Consider the following 22,094-nt stretch of genomic DNA (forward strand, 5'->3'; position numbering starts at 1 on the left):
TGGGGATTGAAGGAGAGCGGATGTGGTCCCTATTCACAAAAGTAGTCACAGGGATGAAGCAGGAAACTACAGGCTGGTGAGCCTCACATCAGTTGTTGGAAAAATAATGTAAGTGTTGCTGAAAGAAAGGATAGTGTACTTCCTTGAATTTAATGGGTTACAGGATCCGAGGCAACATGGATTTACAAAAGGTAATTCGTGCCAAACGAACCTGATTGAATTTTTTGATTGGGTGACCAGAGAGCTGGATCAAGGACATATGCTAGATGTAATTTACTTAGATTTCAGCAAAGCCTTTGATACAGTTCCTCATAGGAGACTGTTGAACAAACTTGAAGGGCTGAAGTTAGGACCCAAAGTGGTGAACTGGCTTAGAAACTGGCTGTCGGACAGACGCCAGAGGGTGGTGGTTAATGGAAGTCGCTAGGAGGAAGGAAAGGCGAGTAGTGGAGTCCCTCAGGGTTCAGTGCTGGGGCCAATCCTGTTCAATATGTCTGTGAGTGACATTACTGAAGGGTTAGAAGGAAAAGTGTGCTTTTGCAGATGATACCAAGATTTGTAACAGAGTAGACACCGAAGAGGGAGTGGAAAATATGAAAAAGGATCTGCAAAAGTTAGAGGAATGGTCTAATGCCTGGCAACTAAAATTCAATGCAAAGAAATGCAGAGTAATGCATTTGGGGATTAATAATCGGAAGGAACCGTATATGCTGGGAGGTGAGAAGTTGATATGCACGGACGGGGAGAGGGACCTTGGGGTGACAGTGTCCGAAGATCTAAAGGCAAAAAAACAATGTGACAAGGCAGTGGCTGCTGCCAGAAGGATGCTGGGCTGTAAAAAGAGAGGCATAGCCAGTAGAAGGAAGAAGGTGTTGATGCCCCTGTACAGGTCATTGGTAAGGCCCCACTTGGAGTATTGTGTTCAGTTTTGGAGACCGTATCTGGCGAAGGACATAAGAAGACTTGAAGCGGTCCAGAGGAGGGCGACGAAAATGATAGGAGGCTTGCGCCAGAAGACGTATGAGGAGAGACTGGAAGCCCTGAATATGTATACCCTAGAGGAAAGGAGGGACAGGGGAGATATGATTCAGACGTTCAAATATTTGAAGGGTATTAACGTAGAACAAAAATTTTTCCAGAGAAAGGAAAATGGTAAAACCAGAGGACATAATTTGAGGTTGAGGGGTTGTAGATTCAAAGGCAATGTTAGGAAATTCTACTTTAAGGAGAGGGTGGTGGATGCCTGGAATGTGCTCCCGAGAGAGGTGGTGGAGAGTAAAACTGTGACTGAGTTCAAAGAAGCGTGGGATGAACACAGAGGATCTAGAATCAGAAAACAATATTAAATATTGAACTAAGGCCAGTACTGGGCAGACTTGCACGGTCTGTGTCTGTGTATGGCCGTTTGGTGGGGGATGGGCTGGGGAGGGCTTCAGTGGCTGGGAGGGTGTAGATGGGCTGGAGTAGGTTTTAACAGAGATTTCGGCAGTTGGAACCCAAGCACAGTACCGGGTAGAGCTTTGGATTCTTGCCCAGAAATAGCTAAGAAAAAAATTTAAATTGAATCAGGTTTGGCAGACTGGATGGACCATTCGGGTCTTTATCTGCTTTCATCTACTATGTTACTATGTTATGTTTGCCTCTTTGTGGATGATACCAAAATCTGCAATAGAGTAGGCACGTCGAATGGTGTGAATAACATTAAGAAAGACCTGGTGAAGCTTGAAAATGGTCTGAAATTTGGCCACTAAAATTGAATGCTAAGAAATGCAAGGTCATGCATTTGGGCTGCAAAAACTCAAGGGAACAGTACAGATTAGGGAGTGAAGAGCTTATGTGAAGAGCTTATGTGCACAACAGAAGAGCAGGACTTGGGTGTGATTGTATGTGATGATCTTAAGGTGGCCAAACAGATTGAAAAGGTGACGGCGAAAGCTAGAAGGATGCTAGGTTGCATAGGGAGAGGTATGGCTAGTAGAAAAAAGGAGGTACTGATGCCCCTGTATAAGACTTTGGTGAGACCTCATTTAGAATACTGTGTACAATTCTGGAGGCTGCACCTATAGAAAGATATAAAAAGGAGGTCCAGAGGAAGGCTACTAAAATGGTATATGGTCTTCATCATAAGGCGTATGGGGGACAGACTTAAAGATCTCAATCTGTATACTTTGGAGGAAAGGCGGGAGAGGGGAGATGATAAAGACGTTTAAGTACCTACATAATGTAAATGCGCAAGCGTCGAGTTTCTAAGTTGAAAGGAAACTGCAATGAGAGGGCATAGGATGAAGTTAAGAGGTGAAAGGCTCCAAAGTAATCTAAACAAATACTTTTTTTTTTTTTTCAAATTCTTTATTCATTTTTCCAACTAACATCAAGAACACAATATTATATCATTTAAACCTTATGAACATCTCTTGTATTTCTTTTAACATTTTCTTAAAAACACATTTATACCCTCCCCTCCACCCTTTCCACAAATATTTTAAACAAAAATTTCATATAAATATGATCAATTGATCAAACCTTAATATAACTTTATACCCTCTCCCCTCCCCCTTATGTGTAAGTGTACTTTCAATGAATAATGGTGTCTAATCATTGCAATAATTTGTCAATGGCCCCCAAATCTTTTTAAAATTATTATAACTCCCTTTTTGTAAGGCAATTACTCTTTCCATTTTGTAAATGTGGCATAATGAGTTCCACCAGAAGGTATAATTTGGTCTACTGTAATTTTTTCAATTACTGGTAATATGTTGTATGGTGACTCCTGTCATCAATAAAAGTTTATTATTGCTTGATGAAATTTGACTTTTTGTTCTCATTGACATCCCAAACATTATTGTATCATATGATAATGCTACATGGTTTTCTAATAAACAATTAATTTGAGACCAGATTGATTTCCAAAATGCCATGATGCAGGGACAATAGAATATTAAATGATCTAAAGTCCCTACTTCCAGATTACAAAGCCAGCATCTATTAGACTTAGAGCTATCCAACTTTTGTAATCCAACTGGGGTCCAAAATGCTCTATGTTAAAGAAAAAAACAAGTTTGTCTCATAGATGCAGACACTGTAGATCTCATTCTCCAAGACCAAATTTGTGGCCATTGAGACGCTGTAATTTGATGCTTAATCTCAATGTTCCAGATGTCCCTAAGTCCGTTTTTAGGTTTTTTATTTATAAATCCATTTATTAATTTATACCACTGTGCGGCCTGGTGACCCAAGAAGTCCACCTGAAAGCATAAGAATTCCAGACTAAACTGATTATTGAGATTTTTCCATTCAGGGAACCCCTTCTGAATAGCCTGCTTCAGTTGCAACCATCTAAAGCTTTGTGATTTATTAAGACCATAATTATGTTGCAACTGTGAAAAGTCAAGCAGCTTACCATTTGAAATAACATCTCCCAAAATTCGTATACCTGCAATCATCCAATGCTTCCAGATGACCTTAAATCCGCCAATTTGAATCTTGGAGTTTAACCATATTATTCGATTAGTTGATTTATAGACTGGAATAGGCAAATACTTTTTTACAGAAAGGGTGGTAGATGCATAGAACAGTCTCCCAGAAGAGATGGTGGAAACAGAGACTGTGTCTGAATTCAAAAGGGCCTGGGATAGGCATGTAGGATCTCTCAGAGAGAGAAAAAGATAATGGTTACTGCGGATGGGCAGACCTGATGGGCTATTTGGCCTTTATCTGCCATCATGTTTCTAAGTTTGTTATTTTCAAAAATCTTTATCTGTTACAAAACTTCTTCATTTGGTTTAAAATCGACTGGGATGAACTTCCTCACGCTGTTCTACTCCTAATCATGCCACTTTTGCGTTGGATGTTTAGCCGAGGAGCGTCCATGTACTGCATACTATGGGGTGCACAAGGGAGTGGTGGGAGCTTCAGGCTTAGCCTCCTCCGAGTGAATGCATAAAACACAAATGCATTGATGCTGCGGAGCCCAAGAGAAGCCAGTCCTAGGTCCTACAGTAGGTATAGGGCCACCTGTTCAGATGTTTACCCCTGATTTTGTTAATTTTCTGTAGAAATCCTCTCTCACAGGTCTGGACACACTGCACTGCCTACGGGCAGGCTGGTTTGGACCGGGGAGTGATCCCACTCCAAGAGACCTCCCTGTAGCTGAGGGACTCTGCTCCTAACCTGTATGACCAGGAGGAATAGGACTGGGAGAATTGAAGGTCAGACTGTATGCTTTTACTGTCCCAAGGAGCAGCTTCCTCCCTGAGGGATTCCAGGAGGCAATAGCTGCATTTGACCAGGGAGAAGATCCATCTGTGTGCTGGCTTTTTAAGTCTGCTTCTGTACCACGTTTTTACAGATACGCTCAGGGAGTTGGAGCTTGAACCTCAACAGTGTACATTAATGAGCAGTTGAAATGCTCAGACCACCTTTTTTACAGCGCACCCAGACATTACTTTGCTTGTCACTGAGCAATGGGAGTCTCTGGAGGGCTCCCTAAGGGTAGCCAAAGCTATGTTCAAGCTTTAACCTATGCCTCCAGAGTTTCAGCAGCTGTTCAGCCAGCCACGGTGGCTCAAGTAACAAAACATACCTCCCTCTCTCCCTAGAAAGGGAAGCATGATGTTAAAAAATGCACAAGATCACAAAAGTGGACATGGTCCTTTAGAGAATTTGAAGCGCTAGCTTTGGGGATCAAGGCTGCAGCAGCAGTCTCATTCGTGGCACACACTTGCCACACCAGATTGTGATGATAAAGGGGATGGAACTCCTCTTGTATGAGGAAAGACTAAAGAGGTTAGAGCTCTTCAGCTTGGAAAAGAGACAGCTGAGGGGAGATATGATTGAATCGAGAAGGGTTCCGGAAGACTGGAAGGTGGCGAATGTTACGCTGATATTCAAGAAAGGTTCGAGGGGTGATCCAGAAAACTACAGACCAGTGAGTCTGACCTCAGTACCGGGAAAAATGGTAGAGGCGCTGATAAAGGACCACATCATTGAGCACTTTGATGGACAAGACCTGATGAGGACCAGCCAGCATGGCTTCAGCAGAGGAAGATCTTGCTTGACAAACTTGCTGCACTTCTTCAAGGGAGTAAACAGATGGATAGATAAGGGTGATCCCGTCGATATTGTATATCTGGATTTTCAAAAAGCTTTTGACAAGGTTCCATATGAACGACTACTTTGAAAAATTGTGAGTCATGGAATCGAGGGTGAAATACTCACGTGGATTAAAAATTGGCTGGCGGATAGAAACAGAGAGTGGGAGTAAATGGACAATATTGGGACTGGAAATGCGTCACCAGTGGAGTGCTGCAAGGTTCGGTGCTTGGACCTGTGCTCTTCAACATATTTATAAACGATTTGGAAATTGGTATGACGAGTGAGGTGATTAAATTTGCGGACGATACGAAATTATTCAGAGTAGTGAAGACGCAGGAGGATTGCGAACATCTGCAACGTGATATAAACACGCTCGAGAAATGGGCTGCGACATGGCAGATGAGGTTCAACGTGGATAAGTGTAAGGTGATACATGTTGGTAACAAAAATCTCATGCACGAATACAGGATGTCTGGGGCAGTACTTGGAGAGACCCCCCAGGAAAGAGACTTGAGTGTACTGGTTGACAAGACAATGAAGCCATCCGCGCAATGTGCGGCGGCGGCAAAAAGGGCAAACAGAATGCTGGGAATGATTAAGAAGGGGATCACAAACAGGTCAGAGAGGGTTGTTATGCCGCTGTACCGGGCCATGGTGCACCCTCACCTGGAGTATTGCATCCAGCATTGGTCGCTGTACATGAAGGACACGGTACTACTTGAAAGGGTCCAGAGAAGAGCGACTAAAATGGTAAAGGGGCTGGAGGAGTTGCCTTACAGTAAGAGATTAGAGAAACAGGGCCTCTTCTCCCTTGAAAAGAGGAGACAGAGGGGACATCATAGAAACATTTAAGATACTGAAGGAATAGACTTAGTAGATAAAGACATGTTGTTCACCCTCTCCAAGGTAGAGAGAACAAGAGGGCACTCTCTAAAGTTGAAAGGGGATAGATTCCGTACAAACGTGAGGAAGTTCTTCTTCACCCAGAGAGTGGTGGAAAACTGGAACGCTCTTCTGGAGGCTGTTATAGGGGGAAAACATCCTCCAGGGATTTAAGACAAAGTTGGATGGGTTCCTATTGAACCAGTACATAAGCAGGTAGGGCTTGTCTTTGACCTGGGGTCCACTGGTCTGACCCAGCAGCAGCAAATTCTTATGTTCTTAATCCTGAGTGGTGTAGAATGGGTACAAGTTTTTACTGCATCAAGATTTACAAAGACTAGGAACACTTGATGAAGTTACAGAGTAATACTTTTAAAACCAAATCGAAGGAAATATTTTTTCACTCAGAGAATAGTTAAGCTCTGGAATGCACTGCCAGAGGATGTGGTAAAAGAGGTTAAAGTAGCTAGTTTAAAAAAGGTTTAGACAAGTTCCTAGAAGAAAGTACATAGTCTGCTGTTGAGACAGACATGGGGAAAGCCACCACTTGCTCTGGATCAGTAGCATGGAATGCTGCACTACTATTGGCCTCCATGAAGACGGGATACTGGGCTATTCTTATGTTAAGCCTGCAGTGGTAGAGGATGTATGCCCCCGGCTGGTGTTGGAGAGGGTAGATTATGTGGTGGATGCTCTATATTAACATAATTAGAGTCATGAGCAAGGTGTGTCTGTATGCTGTTCCATCCGCTGGATGCTTTGGATCAGACAATGAGCTAGCAATTCAACCTCCAAGGTCAATTTACACAGACTTCCCTTAAGGGGAAGATGCTATTTGGAAAAGGCTTAAATGACCTCATAGCCAATGCAGCAGATTGCCAGCCTAAATCTCTATCAGACAGCAGATCTTCCTGACCTGCCGAGGGAGACAGAGGTAATTTTTGTCCCTCACAATGTTCCCACCAGTACTACGTAAGCTCCTCTGCTCAAAGATATCTCATCAGGGATACAGACAGATTTGGAAACTCCAGACAACAGCACTCTTTGGCCTCATGGCAGCACAGCCTCCAAGACAACCCAAAGATGCCAGGGCAGCAACTGCACTCCCGCACGTTGGCAGGAAACCATCAATGTTCTGGGAGCAAATTTCCCTGGATCACTAGTTCTAGACCTTATCCAAGAGGGCCACAAGATCGAGGTCTATCATCCCCCACCCCATATCTGTTTATGGGCTCATCAGTCTGATGGTGGAAAACGAGGCCAGAGTCCAAGCAACGCTGCAAAGGCTATTGGAATTCAAGCAATAGAACCAGTCCTGGATGAAGAATCGGCTCAGGCAGATACGCCATATACTTCATAGTGCTCAAGGAAGGCACCAAAGACTGGAGACCAATTCTAGACCTAAAGTACATGAATATGGCTCTCAAGGTACCGAACTTCCATACGAAACAGTTCAAAGTCATTGCAGCAGTAGTGCCAGGAGAATTCCTAGCTTCCTTAGGTTTGACAGACCCCACACCTTCACCAAGGTGATGGTGGTGGTTGCTGCACACCTCCGCACGCTGGAAATACAAGTGCACCCATATTTGGACGATTGGCTGATCAGAGCGTCATCAATGCCACAAGAAGAGTGGGCAGTGTGGCAGGTGATAAATCTTCTAAAGGACCTGGGCTGGACAGTCAACCTCAAGAAGAGTCATCTAGAGCTGATCCAATGCTTGGAGTATCTGAGAGTCTGTTCAACAAGGTGAAGGACGCGTTTTTCTTCCCAAGCCACGCAAACAGAAACTCAGGAAGCAGACTACAGAACTCTTTGTAATGCCAAGCTCCACTGCCTAGCATTACATCCTAGTGCTGGGCTCAATGGCAGTCACCCTGGAGATGGTTCCCTGGGCAAGAGCGCATATGCGTCCCCTCCAGGACGCCCTCCTTTTCCAGTGGTCTCCGTAGCGGCAATCTCACCAGTAACAGCTTCCCTGACAGGGAAAGTGAAGAACAGCTTACATGGGTGGCTCCAAGAGGACTATGTCGAGGGGCATGCCTCTCTGAAATCTCCTCATGGACGATCCTAACGATTTTAGAAATTAAGTACCGCTTATTGCTGTGATCACTTGTGTGCTTGATTCATCTTTTCGTTATTTGAAAAGTGAATTTATCATGTGATTTGCATTTTCATTTTTATGTATAGAATTTAATGAGCTGGATTGCTTATTATACTGGATTGCTTATTATACAACACTGATCCACAGTGTTTGGACCAATAAGCAACTTTGCTAGTGTTCTTTACAGTTTGGGGTTCTGTAGGGGTGTTTCCTTATTTGCACCTGAAGGTTAGGCCTCTCTGACATCATCAAGCCTGAACCATTGTATGCAAGAAATCATTCCAGTCTAAATCTTGCAAGAAGAGAAAGAAGAAGGAGAAATTAGGTTCTTACCTGCTAATTTACTTTCTTTTAGCTTCTCCAGACCAGTAGAGGTTAATCTTTACGAATGGGTATATATCCAATCATGACCAGCAGGTGGAGACTGAAAACAAAACTTTGGGACAGTATATACTATCCTCCCTTCTCTATTTCCCTCAGTCTGCCGAATAGCCAAGCAGAACCAAGAACTGGAAAACAGAAAGAAAACAATACTCCGAACAGGAGTAACAAATAACATACCCAAATGCTGTTGGAAAATGCAGAGGAGAAATACCCGAAGGAAAATGTCCCCACAGCTCGTCAGCTAAGCCAGCCGAGCCACAGCCGCTGTTCTTTAATTCTCCCCGGCCCTAGAAAAATACTAGAACCCGCAGCAAAAAACAAAAACTGCCCGCGAAACAGCCCCAACAACAATAACAACAGACAGGGTGGGGACCTCTACTGGTCTGGAGAAGCTAAAAGAAAGTAAATTAGCAGGTAAGAACCTAATTTCTCCTTCTTTAGCACTCTCCAGACCAATAGAGGTTAATCTTTACGAATGGGACGTACCAAAGCAGTCCCTCTCACGGGCGGGACCCCCGAAGGGCCGATACCAGAACACGCTCACCGAACACCGCGTCCCGACGCGCCTGAACATCTACCCGATAATGCCTAACAAATGAATGCAAGGAGGACCAAACCGCAGCCTTACAAATATCCACCGGAGGCACGAGCGACGACTCAGCCCAAGAAGCCGCCTGACCCCGAGTGGAATGAGCCTTGAGAAACTCCGGAACCGGCTTCTGATTCAGAAGATAAGCGGAAGCAATCGTCTCCTTGATCCAGCGCGCAATAGTAGCCTTAGAAGCTCCAGCCCCCCGACGAGGACCCGCCAGAAGGACAAAGAGATGATCGGAGCTCCGAAAATCCAGGGTCCGCTGCACATAAGCGCGGAGGACCCGACCGACATCCAACTGCGCAGCTGCCGTTGCTCAGAAGAACCCTCCCGACTACCCAAGACCGGGAAGGACCACCGATTGATTGACATGAAAAGGAGAAACTACCTTCGGCAGAAAGGAAGGAACAGGCCGCAAAAACAACCCGCTCCCTCGAAAATCCAGGAAGGGAGCCCTACAAGAGAAAGCCTGTAGCTCAGAAACCTCCTAGCAGAAGTAATGGCCACCAAAAAGACCGACTTCAGCGTAAGGTCCTTCAAAGAACAGCCATCCAACGGCTCGAAAGGCGGGCGCACCAGACCGATGAGAACCAGATATGAGATCCCAAGAGGGAAACGAGGGCCTTATGGGAGGCCTGAGCAACTTGGCCGCCCGAAGAAAGCGATCACATCAGGAATGGCCGACAAACGCTGACCTGTCACCAGCCCCCGAAAAGCCGACAGGGCCGCAAGTTGAACCCGGAGAGAAGACCAAGCCAGGCCTCTATCCAGGCCATCCTGCAAGAACTCTAGAATGTTAGGCAGGGAAGCGCGAAAAGAGACCACTCCCCGCGCCCGGCACCATTCCTCAAAAAGACGCCAAACCCGCACATAAGCCGTAGAGGTAGACAGCCTCCGGGATCCCAAAAGTGTAGAGACCACCTTATCTGAATATCCCTTCTTACTCAGGCGGCCCTTTCAAGAGCCAAGCCGTAGACAAAAGGGAGACGGGTCGAACATGGGAATGGGACCCTGCGTCAGCAGATCGCACACGAGAGGCAGAGAACGAGGATCCGCCACCAGATGCCTCACCAGATCCGCATACCACGGACGACGAGGCCAATCCGGAGCCACCAAACCACCAGCCCTGGGGTGGCGAACAATGCGAAGCAGTACTCTGCCCACTAATGGCCAAGGAGGGAAACACATTACAACAGCCCCTCCGTTGGCCACGGTTGGACCAGAGCATCCAGACCCTCGGCCAGACCGTCCCTGCGACGACTGAAGAAGCGGGGTACTTTGGCGTTGCCACTTGTGGCCATCAGATCCATCAGGGGCTGCCCCCAAGCCCGTACTATCAACTGAAACGCCACGGCGCCGAGACACCACTCTCCCGGATCCAAGAAGTGACGACTGAGGAAGTCCGCCTGAACGTTCTCTACCTTGGCAATGTGAGAGGCCGAGAGGTCCAGAAGATGCGACTCCGCCCAAACCATGAGCCGAGCCGCCTCCTGCGCCACCTGAGTGCTCTTGGTGCCCCCCTGACGATTGACATAAGCCACCGCCGTGGCATTGTCCGACAGGACTCTGACCGACTTGCCCAACAAAAGGGAGTGGAAAGCCAACAGCGCCAGCCGGACCGCTCTGGTCTCCAACACGTTGATCGACCAGGAGGCCTCCTCCGCGGACCAGGTACCCTGAGCTGAGTGACCCAGACACTGAGCCCCCCAACCCAGGAGACTCGCATCCGTAAGGAGCACCGTCCACTGTGGAAGATCCAGACCCACCCCCTGAACTAGGTGAGGGGTCTGGAGCCACCAACGCAGACTGCAGCGCGCCAAGCCTCGCAGGGGAACCGGAACATCCATCCCGTGCCTCTGGGGAGACCACCTCAGGAGCAGAGCATACTGGAGAGGACGCATGTGGGCCCGCGCCCACCTCACCACGTCCAGGGACGCCACCATCGACCCCAAGACCTGGAGGAAATCTCGCGCCCGAGGACACCGGGACGCCAAAAGCAGGCGAATCTGAGATTGCAATTTGCTCACCCGGGCCTCTGGGAGGAAGACCTTCCCCAAGGAGGTGTCGAACAGCACCCCTAGGTACTCCAGACGCTGAGCCGGGACCAACCGGCTCTTGGAAAGGTTGACCACCCAGCCCAGCGACCGGAGAAACTCCACCACCCGAGCCGTAACCCGGGAGCTTTCCTTCAACGTCTTTGCCCGAATTAACCAGTCGTCCAGGTAGGGGTGTACCAGGATGCCCTCCGACCGCAAGGCTGCCGCGACGACCACCATCACCTTGGTGAACGTCCGGGGAGCCGTGGCCAGCCCAAAGGGAAGCGCACAGAACTGATAGTGCCGACCCAAGATCGCAAAGCGCAGGAAACGCTGATGAGAGGCCCGAATGGGAACATGCAAGTAGGCCTCCGTCAGATCGAGAGAAGTGAGAAACTCCCTCGGCTGAACCGCCAGAATGACCGACCGCAGAGTTTCCATACGGAAAGAGGGAATCTTGAGAGCCCTGTTGACCCCTTTCAAATCGAGGATGGGCCGAAAAGTCCCCTCCTTCTTGGGCACCACAAAGTAAATGGAGTACCTGCCCGTGCCCCACTCCGGAGGGGGCACTGGAACAACTGCCCTGAGATCTAGCAAGCGCTGAAGAGTCTGGCAAAAAGCCTGCGTGTTCCCAGGAGTCTGACATGGAGAAGCGAGGAAAAAGTCCGGCAGGGAGCGGGCGAACTCCAGGGCATAACCGTCCCGCACCACCTCCAGGACCCACTGATCGGACGTGATCTCGGCCCATTTGGGGAAAAAGTCGCGCAGCCGGGCCCCCACCGGAACCAAAGGGGGCGCCGGCAAGGCGTCATTGTGCAGGACGGGAAGCGGGGGAACCGGCGGAGGGATTCCTTGCCCCCCGACGGGCCCCCCGAAAGGGCTGCATGCGCTGGAGGAACCGACCCCGGGAAAACCCCGGAGACTGAAAAGAAGCAGCCCCACGCCCAGGGCGATACTTGCGAAATTCCCGCAAACGCCCCCGGGCCGCACCACCCTGAGACGCAGGGCGGGCATGGTCCTCCGGCAGACGGGGAACTTTCGAGTCCGACAGAGTCTGAATCAACTTATCCAAGTCCTCTCCAAATAAAAACGACCCCCGAAAAGGAAATTTAGTAAGCTTAGCTTTGGACGCAGCATCCGCCGCCCAAGCACGCAGCCACAACACACGCCTTGCGGCCACGCCAAAAGCCATAGACTTAGCCGAGATCCGCACCAAGTCATATAGAGCATCTGAGAGGAATGAGGCAGCCATCTCAATCTTCGCTACCTCCTGATCCACCAGAGACCAGTCATCAGACTCTCGATCCAAGATACGCTCCGCCCACCGAAACACGGGCGCGAGCGACCAGTCCCCCACAAATAGCCGCCTGGACCCCAAAGGCAGAGACCTGAAAATTTTGCTTAAGGATGTTCTCCAACTTGCGCTCCTCAGAGTCCCGCAAGGCAGAACCGCCCTCAACAGGCAAGATATGCCGCTTGGAAATTGCCGAGACCACCGCATCAATGACTGGCGAAGCTAACGTAGCCCGATCCCCTTCTGGAATGGGATACAGGTGAGCCATGCTGCGCGCCAGCCGAAACGGCGTCTCCGGCGTTTTCCACTGCTCCAGAATAATATCCCGAATATCCTGATGCATAGGAAAAGAGCGGGAAACGGAACGGATCCCCTGTAACAGAGGGTCCCCCACACGCGGAGTCTCCGGCGGCGCGTCCTCAAAACGCAAAACCGAAGAAACCTGGTGAATAAGGTCAGGCAGCTCATCTCTCTGAAAAAGGCGCACCACGGACGCCTCTTCACTGGAGAACGGGAAACCCGACAACCCGCCGCCAGCTTCCGTCCCCTCCAGAGGGTCCTGGAATTCCTCAGAAGGGTCCAGGTCCTCCTCCAGACCGACACGTTCCTCCGACCACAAATCCTCGTCCCACGACACCCGCGGACGCTTGGACAAGGGAGGCGGCAGAGGGGACGTCACGCCAGACGAGAGAGGCAAAGCCGCAGGGAGCGCGGAGGAAACCCCACCCCCCGAAACCCCCTGGGCGCAACTGGGACCCCCAGCCGCCTGAAAATAGGCTCTGCATAAAGAAAAAAAGAAATCAGGAGAAAAACCCCCCGAGGGTCCCAAGGGACTCCCTGCCACAGCAGGGGACCCAGCAGAAACCTGCCCCTGCATAGCCAAAACAGGGGGAAGGTCACCTGAGGTGGAAGACAAAATGGAGGGGCCAGACAGAGAAGATGGCGGTTTTCCCGCCAAAAAAGCTCCCTCCATAGCCTGTAGCGGCTGAGAAACCTGAACAGTCTCAGCCGCTAAAGCAGGCAAGCCGGCATCAGCTGTCAAAAAATCAGCTGAGAGGGAATCCTTTGGGGAATCCCTCCATGGGCGGTTGGAGAAGACCGGGCTTCCCCACTGCTCCAAGCCGACTCGCGAGGCACCATCGGCGGGGAGCTCTGGGCGCCTGCAGCCGCTGCCGACGGAGCTCCACCACCTCACCGACCCAAACCGCCGAGTTCAGGCCGGCCGCGAGTGCCTCGCGGCTGGACCTAATTGTGTCCCCCTCCCCCGGAAAAAGGGCACAATTGCTCCATACGCGACCTAGCTAGAAAAAAAAGTGCCGGTTAGATGAAAAAATACAGTAAAATACAGTTTTCTTAAAGGGAAACAACCCTCCAGACCAGCACTACCTCAGGATTTTTTTTTTTTTTTACAGAACAGACTCCACAGGCTCTCGAAGCAATATGCCTTGCTTGATTTAGGGGGCAAGGCTTACTGCTGAGGCTCCTCTAAAAAAATGTGGGGAGGTGGAGGAAGTGGGGGGAGGGACCCCGCTCGAGACCCGCCGGGTTTGACACCCCCGAGGTCGGACGAACCCCCAAACAGGGCCCGCCCAAGCTCCGTCCGGCTAAAAACAGGGACAACAAACCCCTTAAACAAATTCCAACAGCCCTACCAAGGGAGATGGGTACAGATCACTCAACACCTGCTGGAGACTGAAAGAAGACTGAGGGAAATAGAGAAGGGAGGATAGTATATACTGTCCCAAAGTTTTGTTTTCAGTCTCCACCTGCTGGTCATGATTGGATATATACCCATTCGTAAAGATTAACCTCTACTGGTCTGGAGAGTGCTAAAGAATATATATTTGCTGTTTCTGCCTGATGCATTCTGGGTATGTACCAGAATTGTATTCTAGTCAAGGACATCCAGCTATGCCGCCATGCTTAGCCTGTGTGAATCTTGAGGGAGGAATTGTTATTATGCTGTTCTTATCTAACGAAGGCCTCTGTTTCACAGCCTGTACGAGACTCTATACAGAAAGGCTATTCATTAAGGTTATGTTTCTGGATTGGTCCGGTTAAGTCATCTGATGAGAACCAGATAGAAGGTGCGAACTAATTAATTAGTCTATGCTGGGATGTGAGTGAACTTGCATCTTATCATAGGTTTCTCTGTGTATCTTCTATAATAATTAAGACCTGAAAAGTTACCTCTTGTGACTCTCTGCCTGAGAGAGAGAGAACCTGACTTTAAATACCTCTGGATTCCATCAAATAAAGGAAACCTTGGCTGCCAACCTAAGTTACAGCTTCTCCAGTTGCTGACGGACTGTTCCTAAACTGAAGAATTTCTGTATCTGCTAAGCTGAGGGAAGACGTCTTCCATTTCACCTGATTTTGGTGCTACGGCCTAATTGGATGGTGAGAATCCTACTTTTCCCTCTCTTGGAAACCTTCTCTGATCTAATGTTGTAACCCTTCTTCCATAACTCTTTTTGTAATCCACTTTGAACCGAAAGGTAATGGCGGAATAGAAATCTGTAATGTAATGTAATTAGCAGCAAGCTATTACAGTCTATCACCAAAGGTGCTTTACATCTCCTTATCCCAAAGACAATCAAATTCTATCTCTCTAACCCAGCTTAAAAGACATATAATTCCTTATCTGGGGTTAGGGAGGGGATGGTAAGAGGGGGGTTAAGCTTTATCATGGTATTAAGCTTTATTAAGGGATTTCTTGAAGAGTATAGTTTTTATTTCCTTTCTGAACATCTTGTAGTCTGGGGTTTTAATAATCAGGAATTATTATTATAAGGAATTATTTAGAGTGTAAGAATTAGTTTATTTCATTTATCTAACAAGTGTTGTGTGATAATTGTGTACTGAGTTTCATATATGTGGCTTATTAATTATATTTTTTATATTTCTAATAAAGTATTTCTCATAGCCTGGGTCTCTGTGTTGTGTTAGGCAAAGTTTGCTGGACCTGGATGAGATATTATGGTCTTCCCTAGAACACTAAGACAGAGACGTAACTTGTTTATGTAACTGATTAGTCTAAAATAAATCTTACTACAGTTCACTGAGACAAGATTAAGTTATATATGACTATGTACTGAGAAAGTGTTATTTGAATGCTAACAGTCATCAAGGTTATATTTCTTATAGTTATTTTGTGGGACTGCCAAATCTTTCCCAGACATTTCTAAATAATAGTGCACGTTCCCATATGACCAGGAAATAAGTTTAAATAAAACAAAAAATTAAAAATGTTTGTTTTATAAATACTACTTATTAAAATTAGCTTTAAAAGACAGTTTTCCAAAATATAGCCCATTTCAGGCCAAATATAAAAAAGGCAAAAGAAAAGAAAAATAATACATTACCTTGAGCTGCAGAGATAGGAGCTGAAGCTTCAGATAACATTTCTGGGTTCATTGGGTTTGAAGCAAAAGAAGTTTGTGCCTACAAAATGAGGGGAGGGGAAAGTTATATTCAAAATAGTCTGTATCCCAGTGTTTCTCTCTCAAATACACATTTGGGCACAGATGTACTAAAAATGGTCATTAAGACCATGTGGTTCATTGTGAGCTGATTTTTTGTCCAATTTCCAAACAGCAATGTATGCTCAAATACTTCCCATGCAAATGAGTTTGTCAGATGTCTGCAGTATTCCCACTCACCAGTTGTTGGAGAACCAACTGACATGCATAAAGCCGGTAGGGAAATCCCAAATAGCTGAGCTGCCAGGGAAACTCTGAAACAGCCTTCTGCAATTCAGCTGTTTGGGGCAGGAAGCTGCTTTTTTTATGGGCACAGATGTGCAGGTGTTAATCTACGTACACTATCTGTCCCCAATATCTGTCTTAGCCATCTGGACCCCTCCACACTCCGGATTCCTCACCCCACCCAGACCCTGAAACCGACTACCCCCCCCCCCGGCAAACATCCAGACACTCTCCCCCACCCTGTGAACATCACAGCCCCTTGACACATACCCTCCCCCTGCCAAAGATTCTTGGCAGGTGGGCTGCCCACTCCTTCCTGCCTCTGCCTGGCTCCCCCACACCCCCCCCCCAGGGATGCCCAGTCCCTCCTTACGTCAGGCCTGCCTCTCCAAAATGACGGGCCTTCTCCTTCCCGGTGCATCCTGATATGCACTGGGAAGGACCTAATTGGCTCAGGTGCCTAAGGCTCCTCTGACAATCAGGGTCTTAGGCTCCTCCCAATATATCTCACAATGCACTGCTCAACCCACACCTCCAACCCCCAGTCCAACTGACATACCCACCCTCTTAACCCCCCGGCATCGGAAGAGGTGCCCAATCTCTCCCACCCGACACCCCCCCTCAATTTCCCTCAGCAGTGAGAGGGTTGCCCATGCTCTCCTGCCACCACGCAACTCCCTTCCTGTGCCTCTGACACCCTCCCCCCATCTTATTTTCAGATGGCTAGCCAAAGGGATGATTACTCCCTCCGGTCATCTGACCCAGCTCTTCAAAATGGCGAGCCTTCCCCTCCCCGGTGCATCGGCGATGGGCCCGAGGCTCTGAATGGTCCAGGTTGTTTAAGGCCTCAACTATGGATGGGGCCTTATGAGTTTGGGCCAATCAGAGCCTTAGGATTCTCCCTGTTGCATCCTAGGATGCAGCGGAGAGGGGAAGACCTGCCATTTTGAAGAGGTAGATCAGCTGGCTGGAGGGAGTAGGCATCCCTCCGGCCAGACATCTGAAAATAAGGTATGGGGGGAGGTCAATCAGAGGCACAGGGAGGTGGCTGTGTGGCGGAAGGAGAGCGTAGGCAACTCTCCCGATTCTGAGGGGGGTTGGGGGGAATACCTGCTGCCGATAGGAGTGGGGGGGGGGTTGGTTGACAGCAGGAGACATGGGGCATCTTTCATGTTGTGTTTTAGGGTTATTTTTCATTTATTCTGTGTATGTGCCCCATCACTGTAACTAGTGATAGGCATATGCAAATTTAGCGAGTCTTCGCTACTCTCTGCCAACCTCATTTGCATGAGCATTTTTTGTTAAACGACTCGCTTTTTTACAATCACTACTATAATGGCTGCAACAGCAGCCCGTCTGTTTTTTTACATGTTTTTTTTGAAAATCTAACCCTGGATGTACTGGCCTTGCATTCATTCAATATCAAAATTAATTGATTTTAAAAGATTGCTTTAGTCCAATTTGTGGCTGCAAAGAATATTTAATTAGCCACAGGATTTCACTTTTAACCTGCTTCTAAATAAACACGCTACTTGGTAAAAATAAAATAAAAACCTTACCTGAATTACCCTGTCTACTTTCAGATCTTCAAGTGACGGATATAAGGCCATTATTAGAAAAAAATGTGCTGCAAACAAAGAAAAATGAATTATCTAATGGAACCAAATTCAAATTAAGTTATGACATTTATATCCAACTCATATACCTCAAGAGTTCAGTGTGGCTTACAAAAAGTAAGAGACTGAGCAATACCCAGGAATCATTACTAAAATATAGTAAATTGTTAAAAATGTCAAAAAGCATAATTCTAGAACAGTTATCTTAAAACAACAAACCTCAAAGTAAGTCTAACAAATGACAAAATTGGATATAACTTGTTTGAATAAATAGTATCAATAGTTAACTATGGGACCCAGTGCAGACCAGTTCAGTGTCCGTCCCCCCTCACCTAGCCCACCCTACCCACTGCTAACAAGAATTTTTAAAATTTGTTTTTAAAAGTTTTTGTGTATGCAATTTGAAATAAAAATAAACCAAGAAACACTTTTACAGAAAAACTGATTCAAATAAGCACTATGCTATCATAGGAAATCTAGTACCAAACCCCTCCCCCTGCCCAAATCAGCAATCTGGCTTCAACCCTGAATCTATATATATATATATATATAAAATCGGAGGTATGTGTGTATGTGCCGCGATCACGCAAAAACGGCTTGACCGATTTGAACGAAACTTGGTATGCAGATCCCTCACTACCTGGGGTGATATGTTCTGGGGGTCTCGCGGCCCACCTGCACACGTGGGCGGAGCTACAAACAGAAAATCACATTTCACCCATTCATGTCAATGGAAAAAATGTAAAAAGATGCCATTCTCACAGTAATTCAAAAACGGCTTGACCGATTTGAACGAAACTTGGTATGCAGATCCCTCACTACCTGGGGTGATATGTTCTGGGGGTCTCGCTGCACACGTGGGCGGAGCTACAAACAGAAAATCAGATTTCACCCATTCAAGTCAATGGAAAAAATGTAATAAGCTGTGGGACCGATTTGAACGAAACTTGGTATGCAGATCTCTCACTACCTGGGGTGATATATTCTGGGGGTCTCGCAGCCCACCTGCGCACGTGGGCGGAGCTAAACAGAAAATCAGATTTCACCCATTCAAGTCAATGGAAAAAATGTAAAAAGCTGTGGGACCGATTTGAACGAAACTTGGTATGCAGATCCCTCACTACCTGGGGTGATATGTTCTGGGGGTCTCGCGGCCCACCTGCACACGTGGGAAGGGTGGGTTCACCCAAGAATGTATATGTTCTTGCTCCTGGAGGTGAAACTAAAAATGTTGTTTATAATCAAGTTTTGTGTTAGTTGTATTGTATTCATTTTGTCATATTTCACATTATAATTTGATTATTGTACTTTTTATAAAGCTATAAAAAAATATTTTCATTCACCACTATAAAGTATCTTTATTTGAATCCATTTACAGTGTTATTGCTATAATTAAATACCCGTGCAACGCCGGGGCATCAGCTAGTAAAAAAATATCTGTGATAAACATATCCAAAAGATAATATATTCCAGTTAATAAATTCAAAATAAACCACTTTCTTCCTTTTGTTGTCTGGACATTTTGGTTTTCTATCATCTTGGTCCCAGTTTTTCTTTTCTACTTTTTTGTCTGTCTTCTGTTAATTCTCTTTCCAATGTCTGCTGTTCATTTTTCTTTTATCTGGTTTTATCTTGTTCTATTCCTTTACTATACCTGTCTCTAAAATATTGGATCTCTCTCTTTCAGCTCTTTCTTCCTTTTTTTTCTGCCTCTGTCCAACCAAATTTCACACTCTCACCCTACTCCTTTTAATTTTCCTCCCATCTCCTCAGTCCCCAGCTCTCCCATTTTGTATCTCCCATGGGTCTGTCTCTCCTCCTCTCTCCATGATCCAAGATTATTTTCTCTCTTCTGTTCTTCTCCCCCCCCCCCCCCCCCTCTTGATGCTGGAACAATGGGATGGAAAGCAGGCCAAACATTTCCCCTCTCTTCTTCCCTCCCCAGGTCTACCTCTTTGAAGTTAAACGGGCTAATCTACCCAATCAATCCTACCATCAAAATCCTTGGAGTCACCCTGGACCGATGCCTGACTTTTGAAGACCATACCAATGCTCAGGTTAAAAAATGCTTTTGCACCCTCTGGAAAGTCCGTACCATCAAACACTATTTCGACTTCCTCTCCTTTCACTTGCTGGTTCAGTCTCTAATCTTAAACACCATAGATTACTGCAATATCTTGTACCTGGGATCCTTTAAGAAAACCATCAAATGTCTGAGAATCATCCAGAATACTGCCGTCCGTCTCATTTATGGTCTCAAAAAGTCGGACCACATAAGCCCGTTCTACAGAAAACTTCACTGGTTGCCAATGGAGGCAAGGGTCATCTTCAAGTTTGCCTGCCTCTGCTTCAAAACCATAACAGGTTCTTCCCTAATCTACCTGTTGCACCATTTTGTATTTCCAAGCACCACTTGCACACGCAATGCTAATCTGTTTGCCTTCCTCACCCTGAAGGGCTGTATTTACAAGAGATTCCTTGATAGAACACCGTCATTCCAAGCAGCCAAATGGAATAAATGCCTAACCACCCTCATTTCAAATACACCCTCTTACCAATCCTTCAGGAAATCAATTAAACCCTATCTCTTTGATAAATTTCTCTGACTCCTTCCTGCCTTGTTTGTATCTCTGAAATACTTGTATCTCTAATATTCTTCTGGATATACCCAACCTCTCTCGGCTTACTAATGTAATTGAAAATATTTTCTGTAACATCACTGTCTGTGTACAGTCTCTTCCTCTGTAAACTGCTCTGAACTGCTTGTGGTATTGCGGTATACAAAAATAAAGTTATTATTATTATTATTAATAATAGCTTCTCTTTTTCTTCCAGACTTCCCTCCCCATACAGCTTCTCTCCCTCCCGCTTCCAGGACTACCTTTTCTCCCCTCCCCCACTTCTCCCTTTCTCCCCCTCTTTCCACACCACCCCATCCTTCTCTCCCTTTTTCTCTTCCTTCCCTCCATCCCATTGTCTACTATTTCTCTCCCCCTTTCCCTGTTTCCTGGATTACCATTTCTGCCCCTTCACCTTTTCACACCCCAAATCTTACATTTTCCCCCTCTTTGAACCCCCTATTCCAAGGGCCCCATGGCCTGGCATGTCATCCCCTTCTTTCAACCGCCTCCTGCTCCGCTTTCAAAAATATATTTTGCTGTGCAGGGGGTCTTGGCAATCCTAGCAGGAGTCACCAATGGCAATGACTGATACACTGCCAGCAGCCTTCCTAGCAATATCCCTCTGCCACAGTCTGCCCAGGAAAGAGGAAGTTGCAGCAGAGGGACCTAGAATAATAAAGCAGGACTAATATCCAGGAATCAAATACTGTAGCAGCAACCCTATTTATGAAAAGGCAGCACCTTGGAACACTAATATAATCTCTTCTGGAAAATCAGACTATTACAGCTTCCTATCTAGAAACTAAACACTAGCAGAATACCTCAAAGAAAATGCATGCCAACACATTACTGCACTCTGGTCATATGTACAAAACATGACAATCCCTCAGCAAATCTAAAACAAGAGACCACACATCAGTAAGATATGAAAGCAAAAAAATTGAACTGGAAACCTCAAGAAGTCAGATTCTGAACATGTAGCACTAGTAGATAAAAACTTCTGATATTTTGCATTTCAGATCTGCCAAAGCCAACACATTCCAATTACTAAATTCAGAATAAAATATATATCTTTACTTTTGTTGTCTAACCATTTTTTCTATTTGCTTTAGTTTCTAGTGTCTCTTCTGTTTTTCTCTATTTTTTCCTAATTCTCTTATAGGGTCACCTACCATTTGACAAGTCTTCTCACTCCATGTCTATCACTCATCTTCCCTCCTTATCACTTGTCTTATCCTCTGCAGGCAGAATGCACAAAGCTCTGGCAACCCGGCAAAAAATACTGGGTTGGGAGTGATTTTAGTTTGCTAGGCAACATTCAGCACAAATAGCATGCAAATTAAATGCAGCTATTTGTGCTAGGTGGTCTACTAAAGGGGGGAAGAATTATGCCTGGCACCTGCACAGAAGAGTTAAGCAGTAGGCACAGCTGTTCTGCACAGGCCCAGTACAGCTCCTGATCTCCAGAGCGTGCGAGCAGTTTATTAAAGTGTTTTGGGTTTGTTTGGGGAGGGGTTCTTTTGGGGGGGGGTTCATTTAAATACTGGATATGGATGCAGCTGTTGCATGTCCTCTGCCCAACAGCTGCATTCTGACCATAGGTGCGGGACCTACACTTACATAACAGATGAGAAAATTGCTACCAGCAGCTCCAAAAATGCTGTAAAATTTAACTCGGTAAAAGGTGCGTGTTCCTTTCTGAGCATTACAAGGAGCACTCAGTTTAATACCAATGAGCTCCTTGTAATGCATAGGATTTTCGGTGG

General features: G+C 46.5%; 1 protein-coding gene across 4 annotated transcripts in view; it reads right to left on the bottom strand.

Annotated features, from left to right (window-relative positions):
- Positions 1–22,094, bottom strand: part of SDCBP (syndecan binding protein) — an 81,360-nt gene that overhangs the window by 53,312 nt on the left and 5,954 nt on the right. For all 4 annotated transcript variants that reach the window (XM_033933479.1, XM_033933478.1, XM_033933476.1 and 1 more), the window contains exons 2-3: positions 17,651–17,718; positions 15,750–15,828 (exon numbers count right to left, since the gene is read on the bottom strand). In XM_033933479.1, coding sequence (XP_033789370.1) covers positions 15,750–15,828; positions 17,651–17,701 — 130 coding nt within the window. In that variant the 5' untranslated portion in view covers positions 17,702–17,718. The remainder of the gene's footprint in view (positions 1–15,749; positions 15,829–17,650; positions 17,719–22,094) is intronic.

Source organism: Geotrypetes seraphini, chromosome 2 (assembly GCF_902459505.1).
Source record: "Geotrypetes seraphini chromosome 2, aGeoSer1.1, whole genome shotgun sequence".
In the NCBI taxonomy this organism is placed as follows: Eukaryota; Metazoa; Chordata; class Amphibia; order Gymnophiona; family Dermophiidae; genus Geotrypetes; species Geotrypetes seraphini.